This window comes from Bufo bufo, chromosome 6, assembly GCF_905171765.1.
Source record: "Bufo bufo chromosome 6, aBufBuf1.1, whole genome shotgun sequence".
Classification (NCBI taxonomy): Eukaryota; Metazoa; Chordata; class Amphibia; order Anura; family Bufonidae; genus Bufo; species Bufo bufo.
In genome coordinates this window covers 132781549-132790514 of record NC_053394.1, presented here as the reverse complement: position 1 = coordinate 132790514, position 8966 = coordinate 132781549, and the positions used below count along the sequence as shown (strand labels likewise).

Sequence of the window (8966 nt, the reverse complement as noted above, 5' to 3'; positions counted from 1 at the left end):
CATTAACAAAATGGGCTCCTTGATTTCCAATTGCTAATTTGCTGACGGATAGGCAGCCATAGAAAATGACGTTCATTCCAGAAAATAGAGCCTTGTATGTAATCTAGTAGAGAGAAGGAACCACATATGGTTTGAGATGAGAAAAGCATAGCTGCTTTCTTGCAGAAACATCACCACTCCAGGGGGGAGGAGGCTGAGCTGCAATACCAGACACAACCTATGGACAAGAATGGAGCCATTTCTGATAGAAAAGGCATTGTTTCACACCTCATCCGTTCCCTTTAACTAATCTATCAATGAATGATTAAACATTTCATGCCTCAGAGACAGTCGCTTAGTTAGTGCAAACCAAGTAGGATCTACCGAAGCAATTAATCTCTTCTGGAGAATACTGGTCTACTATTTTCTGTGATAAGTGCAGTTACAGGACATGGAAGCGTATGCGCTGAAGAAATGCAGACTAAACAAAGACATAATAAGGATGTTTTAATACAAGTGCTCCTCCTAGTGGTAGCCAGCAGTACAGGAACGCTCCCTCAAGTGGCAGTAACCAGTAATACAAACGATTCCTACTCTCTCCAGTGGCGGTCACCAGTACACAGCAACTTCCTCTTTGGTCACATGCAGCCATTACAAAGGCGCGATTATACAGAGACTGTCACCATACTGATTACATCACCCGAAGTGGAGTTCATAGGATGGACATAAATAGATCTCTATATATAAATTATCTACACGTTTTTCTGGAGGAGTGTATATACATTCCAGTCTGCTGGATGGGTGTTCACAGCTCTGGGCATCATCCTCATCCTCTCCCATGTCTTGCTGCTGATGGAAGCTTCTCTCTATGTGATGTCCTTCTTTCTGGGGGGGCGGTGAATGTTCCTCACGACGCATTTTACCATCCACTCCACGCCTTCATTCACCCCCCTCCTGCAAGAGAAAAGATTTCAGGGTGATTTCAAGTCTACAGCTTAAATATGAAGATTGTAACCTTGAGCGATGCTGCATTTATCTTGAGTCGCCTCGTATGTTATCACCCATTCACATCCAGACCTGCATTTACAATCCTGCTGGCTCAGCATGAAGGAACCTGTCAGCACTGAGCTGGGACATATTCGTCAGAACTATAATGCACTCTGCTGCAGTGCATTGTGGAAGATTATTATTTTTATTTTTTTACTGTACAGTGCCAGGTGTCAACACGTACCGTAAAGCACTACTGCAGAGCATGCTCTTTTCAGACACTGAAAATGCAGTCTGATGGCTAATACCAACCCAGGCTGGTTATGAATGCAGCTATGTTACTGAAGCATTAAACATGATCAGGGACAGACTGGTAACCTAAGGCTACATGCACACGGATAAACTGTCCGTTTTTTTACTGAAGTTTTTCTCACTTTCTGAGAAACAGACGTTAAAAACGGACCCATGTTCGTATGGGGGCCAGTGAAAAAACGGACATGATAGAACATGTTCTATTTTTTTTACGTCCATTATTCACTGGCCATAAAAAAAAACTAAAAACTATTGTGTGAATAGCCATAGACAACCATTGGTCTTAAAATGTGTAAAGTGGCCCTGGGGAAAAAAAATTAAAGTGGCCCCATGTTGTAGGCGAGTCCAAATTGACAGAAGGCAGGGCAACACAAGTAGATAAGCCCAGCATAAGTAGGTGGGGCCAGCAATAACGTAGTGGAGCACAAAATACCGCCCCCGAACTAAATACCACCGAGCAGCACAAACTACTGCTGCCCTCAACGCAGTGTTCAACTGTATCACTGTCCTGAGGAGGGCGATATGGTTGAATTCAGGAGGGCACCTGATGCCTCTACATTAATTAATGCCGAGAGCGTCAGATCATTATGTACCCTCTGGGCATGGGACCACCTGGAAATTTCCCTGAAGGGTCTATGGCCAGTCTGGCCCTGAACATGATGCAAGGAGTTATTCCATTAACAGCATTTATTACGCATCCACAGGCTAGGTGATAAATGTTGGATCATTAAGGCTCGATCACTAAGGCCCCTTTCACACGGGCGAGTTTTCCGCGCGGGTGCAATGCGTGAGGTGAACGCATTGCACCCGCACTGAATCCGGACCCATTCATTTCTATGGGGCTGTGCACATGAGCGGTGATTTTCACGCATCACTTGTGCGTTGCGTGAAAATCGCAGCATGCTCTATTTTGTGCGTTTTTCACGCAACGCAGGCCCCATAGAAGTGAATGGGGGTGATTGGAAATCGCAAGCATCCTCAAGCAAGTGCGGATGCGGTGCGATTTTCACGCACGGTTGCTAGGAGACAATCGGGATGGGGACCCGATCATTATTATCCCTTATAACATGGTTATAAGGGAAAATAATAGCATTCTTAATACAGAATGCATAGTACAATAGGGCTGGAGGGGTTAAAAATAAACTTAAAAAAATGTAACTCACCTTAATCCACTTGTTCGCGCAGCCCGGCATCTCTTCCGTCTTCATCTTTGCTGTGCAGTAGGAAAAGGACCTGTGGTGATGTCACTGCGCTCATCACATGGTCCATCACATGCTCTTTTTACCATGGTGATGGATCATGTGACGGATCATGTGACGGACCATGTGATGAGCACAGTGACATCACTACAGGTCCTTTTCCTGTGCACAGCAAAGATGAAGACGGAAGAGAAGCTGGGCTGCGCGAACAAGTGGATTAAGGTGAGTTAATCTATTATTATTATTTTTTTAACCCCTCCAGCCCTATTGTACTATGCATTATGTATTAAGAATGCTATTATTTTCCCTTATAACAATGTTATAAGGGAAAATAATACAATCTACACAACACCGAACCCAAACCCGAACTTCTGTAAATAAGTTCGGGTTTGGGTACCAAATATGCCGATTTTTCTCACGCATTAAAATGTTTTGCACTCGCGCGGAAAAATCGTGCATTTTCCCGCAACGCACCCGCATCTTATCCGGCCCAAAAACATGACGCCCGTGTGAAAGAGGCCTAAGGCACCTAGCGATTGAATGAAGACGTAATGTCCATGTCAGGCTACAGCATCATTCACCTGTATGCTAATGATACAGCGCTGTCTGCAAATGGACAGGTGGACCGATGCAGACAACTGCTCCATTCAGACAGGGGAATCTGGGACCCCCATTCTTGGGATTGTTATAGGTCCCAGTTGTGGGACTCCCCTGCCAATCGACAATTTTCAACAATTCTGTACCCAAACTGATTCATGAATTTTACTCCAAATCCTTACCCGGAGAGGGCAGAGCAGGCCTGGGTCAGGCAATCCCTCTTGCCAATCTTATTAATGCAGTCACTGAAGGCGGTCTTGATATCAGGAATGGAAAGACAGTCCTAGATGGGGAGGAACGGTTAAATATGGTTATACTTGTCCTACCCCAATTGGATCCACCATTGTCAGGGTTCTCATATAATTTAACTGCCCAAAACAAATCTCATTTTAGGTTAGGTTACAGCACCCTCTAGTGGCAGGCATAAGTAATCACACTCTAAGGCTCCATTCCCACGTCCGCAATTCTGTTCCACATTTTGCGGAACGGAATTGCGGACCCGCACTTCCGGGTCCACAATTCCATTCCCGAAAAAAATAGAACATGTCCTATTCTTGTCTGCAATTGTGGACAAGAATAGGCATTTTCTATTAAGTGCCGGAGATGTGCGGAACGCACATTGCCGGTGTCTGTGTTTTGCGGATCCGTGCATTCGCAAAACTCTTACGGACGTGTGAATGGACCCTAATTAATGTCAGAGTCAAGAAGTTGCCATAAAGCTTGCACCTTGATAGTCACCCACCAAATTATAGAGGTGTATTCTAGTTAGAAGTGTCCGATAATGTGGCTCATAATGTTGCAAGTAATGAACGATTTCACCCTCCCCAAATTACCTCCACATCTTGTTTATTTGCCAAGACCAGGATGGGCACACCTTCTAGGGCTTCACTGCTGATCATCTTCTCTGCAACACAGGAAGCAATGTACAAAGTTGACCCTTCGCAGCAATGCACATTACAGTGTTATCACAACAGGTGGAGTAGACTTTGTTTTCCATTCTGGAGTGATCTACAGTACAGATGGTATAAACCTCTGCACGCATGACCCAATGCAGTATCGGAGAGGCACGACTTACCAAAAGCCCGTTTGGACTCTGACAGGCGTATCTCATCAGTGGAATCAATGACATATATCACCCCATGGGACTCTGCGTAGTACTGAAGACAGAGGAAAGATATGTGGGTATTCGGGAAACCCTACAGCAGTGCCCCTTGTGGTTGTAGCTCCACGTGAGGTTTAGCACTTTGCAGGTTCTATGGGTATATTTCTGGTCTGGAGGTCAGTAATGTGCACATCTCACCTTATCCCACAAAGATTGAAGCTCCTCTTGCCCCCCGAGATCCCAGAACATCAGCCGAACCTTCCCCACATCAATGGTGCCAACTATAGGGGAGAAGACACACGTGTGGGTGCAGGACAGTAACACTGACGCCTAATACCCAGATGAACCCTCCCCATAGGTTTTTTCTACTTACTGTTCAGGCCCACAGTCGTCGTGATCTTATTGAGGCTCATGCCCTTGTAGTTGCGGCAGAATCGGATTTTGGTCTGTTCTAAAAATGTCTGGGGAAAAAAAGGTTAACTGTGAACTAGCTCTTATCCTTCTGCTATAACTATGCCAAGATTCAGCAACTCGCCCACACTCCTGATATCCAAAGACACAGCTGGTACTACCTGCTGACTCAGGCTGGGGCTGCCAAAAATAATATACTAGGAAACAATTGGCACTACCATCGTGGATATAATTTTTCACCCAGTGTTTCATTGCTACCCCTACTGAATAAGCAGCTGGTGCAACCACTGACCCAGCCTTGCACTGTAATCCCTAATGTTCCCAAAGCTGGTAATGCAAGTCTGAAATTCCTGTGGTGACACCACTGTATAATGAACATAGAGGCAACTGGTACTACCACCCAGAATACACCCACGGACTCTAATACACCCATAGACAGCTGGTGTTGCCACCCAGAATATACCCACTGACCCCTAATACACCCATAGACAGCTGGTACTACCACCCATAATATACCCACTGACCACTAATACACCCATAGACAGCTGGTACTACCACCCAGAATATACCCACTGCCCCCTAATACACCCATAGACAGCTGGTACTACCACCCAGAATATACCCATGGACCCCTAATACACCCATAGACAGCTGGTGTTGCCACCCAGAATATACCCACTGACCCCTAATACACCCATAGACAGCTGGTACTACCACCCAGAATATACCCACTGACCCCTAATACACCCATAGACAGCTGGTACTACCACCCAGAATATACCCACTGACCCCTAAAACACCCATAGACAGCTGGTGTTGCTACCCAGAATATACCCACTGACCCCTAATACACCAATAGACAGCTGGTACTACCACCCAGAATATACCCACTGACCGCTAATACACCCATAGACACTGGTGTTGCCACTCAGATTATACCCACTGACCCTGTGCCACCCCTAATACACCCATAGACTGCTGGTACTACCACCCAGAATATATCCACTGACCCTGTGCCACCCCTAATACACCCATAGACAGCTGGTACTACCACCCAGAATATACCCATTGACTCCCTAATACACCCATAGACAGCTGGTACTACCACCCAGAATATATCCACTGACCCTGTGCCACCCCTAATACACCCATAGACTGCTGGTACTACCACCCACTGATCCGATGCCACCCTTAATACACCCATAGACAGCTGGTGCTGCCACCCAGAATATATCCACTGACCCTGTGCCACCCCTAATACACCCATAGACAGCTGGTACTACCACCCAGAATCTACCCACTGATCCTGTGCCACCCCTAATACACCCATAGACTGCTGGTACTACCACCCACTGATCCGATGCCACCCTTAATACACCCATAGACAGCTGGTGCTGCCACCCAGAATATATCCACTGACCCTGTGCCACCCCTAATACACCCATAGACTGCTAGTACTACCACCCAGAATATACCCACTGACTCCCTAATACACACATACACGGCTGATACTACCACCAAGAATCTATCCACTGACCCCTAATACACCCATAGAGAGTAGGTATTACCACTCAGAATATACCTACTGATCTGCTGCCATACCTAATACACCCATAGACAGCTGGTGCTACCACGCACACTACAAAGCCCTGCAGTCATCCTGGTACGCACTGTGTAAAACTCACCGTCTTGCCGGCATTGTCCAGTCCCAGTATCAGGACACAGTACTCATCCTTCTGGAACATGTACTTATAAAGCCCAGATAGCAAGGTATACATGATAGTGACCTGTAGGGGGCAGTACATAGGGTTAACACTGTATTAATTTGCTAATTAAAAAGTTCAGTAATCTGAAATATTACCCTTCTTACAGTAAAAATATCCATACAGTTATATGTAGCTGCAGAATTTATGAGCAAGTCATGGCCTCTGCTACATAAGCAGAGCATTGTCACCTGCCTGTTGGCCATGTTTTAGGGTACTTTCACACTTGTGGCAGAGTGATCCGGAAAGCAGTTCCGTCGACGAATCTGCCTGCAAACGGACAGCAATTGTAGACGGATCCGGATCACAAATGAATTGCAAGAATGAATCCGTCTCTCCGTTTGTCATACGGACAAACCGATCCGTTTCAATTTTTTTTCACATTGTTAAAGGTCTGCGCATGCGCAGGCCGGAAGGACGGATACGGCATTACGGTATTTTTAATGCCGGATCCGGCACTAATACATTTCAATGTAAATTAATGCCGGCAAGTGTTCCGGAATTTTGGCCGGAGATAAAACCGTAGCATGCTGCAGTATTATCTCCGTCCTGAAAAGTCAAAAAGACTGAACTGAAGACAACCTGATGCATCCTGAACGGATTGCTTTCCATTCAGAATGCATTAGGATAAAACTGATCAGTTCTTTTCCAATATTGAGCCCCTAGGACTGAACTCTATGCCGGAAAAGAGAAACGCTAGTGTGAAAGTACTCTTATACTGCAGCTTGTTACCACTAGCTCTCAGCTGTGATCAGCGACTTCAGTTTAGGTGCACTGTCTACTTGAAATCCACTTCCACCATCTTCAGACGCTTAGTCTATGCTTTACACCAGGGATGCCCAACCTGAGGCCTTCCAGCTGTTGCAAAACTACAACTCCCGGCATTCCTAGACAGCCTACTGCTATCAGCCTGCAGCAGGGCATGGTGGGAGTTGTAGTTTTACAACAGCTGAAGGGCCACAGGTTGAGCACCCCAGCTTTCCACGGTAGGTCTGCCTCTTTAGGCTGGGGCTACAGGGCGACTTTGGCCATGCGCATCACAGCATAACGAAAATCCAGGAGGACGCATCTGGACTTCACAGCGGCAGGACAGCCGTACCTGCTGGATTTTTTTTTGCAACAGTTGAGTTGTGACAAATTGTGTGTATTCGTACATAAATTAACCTCCTTGAGCAGTGAGGGGCTGGTCCGCTGCTCAATCGACTTCCCCCTCCCCCTTAATTGACAAGCTTAGACATCACGCGCCACGTCATTACTCGGAGTATCTTTGCTGCTCAGGTAGCAGCAGAACCTCTGCGCTTGTGCCGCTACTCAGGGCAACAGCGCAGGCGGGATGTCTGGTCCTGTCAACCAAGGGGGAGTCTCTTCAGCAGAGATGAGCGAACTTCTGTTTTAAGTTCGGCGTCTAAAGTTCGGCTTCCGGTTAGCGGAGGATCCCGATATGGATTCAGAATTCCGTTGTGGTCCGTGGTAGCGGAATCAATAATGGCCATTATTGATTCCGCTACCACGGACCACAACGGAATTCGGAATCCATATCGGGATCCTCCGCTAACCGGAAGCCGAACTTTAGACGCCGAACTTAAAACAGAAGTTCGCTCATCTCTACTCTTCAGCAGCGGGCTCTCGGAGGCAGATTTTTTTTATTTTATTAAATTGATACGAATCAATTCGCTCATCGCTCATGGTAATGTACCGTAGGATTGTGATGCTGCTGCAGTCTTAGCGCGGCATAGCCAGAGTCGCTGTGTAGCTCCAGCCATATTACACCGGCCGATAGAGCGGGCAATGTCGTTACATGCAGCAGTCATCACTAGTACGATCATTCCTCCCCCTACAGTTCCACTATCTACCGGCTGCGCATCTTGATTACACAAGGCGACGTGCTGCTGACAAACAAGGATTTCTAGTGTCGAGTGGAAGCAGAGATGACGTGGCCGGTCCTAATTGGCTAACGCACATTGTCATAGCCGGTCTACACTATTTTAAAGTAGTCCCTAGGAAAAAGAACCCCAGGGCGGTCATACAAACCTGTACACCCCAATACAAACACCATCGCCGCCACCCCCCAAAACCAAAGTTATCTGCGCCCCCCCTCCTAGACTATAGCCTGATTCCACATTGATCTGTATCCCGCTAATCCCCCCCCAAATGGACGCAGACCAAACCATCCTGTATACATCTCACCGGAATGATCCCCTCTGGACCGTACCATGGCGGCCCCGCAGAACTGAGGAGACCCCCTGCCCAATTCCTCTAGACTAGTCCCCTAAATTGTAGAGCTGACCCCCCACCTAAATACCATAAAGAACTGACAGATGTCTCCCCCCAGGAGCAGGACCCTGATTCTATAAGCACAAAGCTCAGTTCTTTCCCCTCCCTGGACTTATAAAATGCAATACAGTAAAGTAAGTGCCCCCCTCCAGAGGCAGCTCCGCCCCTCATCGCCCCAATCTCACCTCCTCTTTCCCATCAACCTCACTCAGGTCTCTGTCGGCCAACACAACAAGTTCCGCCGCCGCGCGCAATGCTTCTTGGGATATCTAATGTTTCCGTGAAACCGCGTCGGCCATCTTGTGTGTGGCAAACGTATCCCCCCACAACTCTAGCGGCATA

At 47.0% G+C, this 8966-nt stretch overlaps 1 protein-coding gene across 1 annotated transcript; it reads right to left on the bottom strand.

Moving 5' to 3' along the window:
- Positions 1-470: 470 nt before the first annotated feature.
- On the bottom strand, positions 471-8909 carry ARFRP1 (ADP ribosylation factor related protein 1). Its single transcript, XM_040439119.1, has 8 exons — positions 8810-8909; positions 6273-6374; positions 4550-4637; positions 4375-4457; positions 4150-4231; positions 3908-3978; positions 3257-3357; positions 471-933 (listed from the first exon to the last, which is right to left on the bottom strand). The coding sequence occupies exons 2-8, from the start codon at positions 6363-6365 to the stop codon at positions 846-848; spliced, it is 606 nt and encodes a 201-aa protein (XP_040295053.1). The 5' UTR covers positions 6366-6374; positions 8810-8909; the 3' UTR covers positions 471-845.
- Positions 8910-8966: the final 57 nt, after the last annotated feature.

Bases quoted from the DNA above. Each gene is read 5' to 3' on its own strand.
- ARFRP1 (XM_040439119.1), bottom strand. From the start codon at position 6,365: ATGTATACCTTGCTATCTGGGCTTTATAAGTACATGTTCCAGAAGGAT. The intron at 3,979-4,149 runs GTAAGTCGTGCC...CCTGTGTTGCAG, and splicing joins AGAGTCCAAACGGGCTTTTG to AGAAGATGATCAGCAGTGAA. The intron at 934-3,256 runs GTAAGGATTTGG...TTTCTCTTGCAG, and splicing joins GCCTGCTCTGCCCTCTCCGG to GAGGGGGGTGAATGAAGGCG.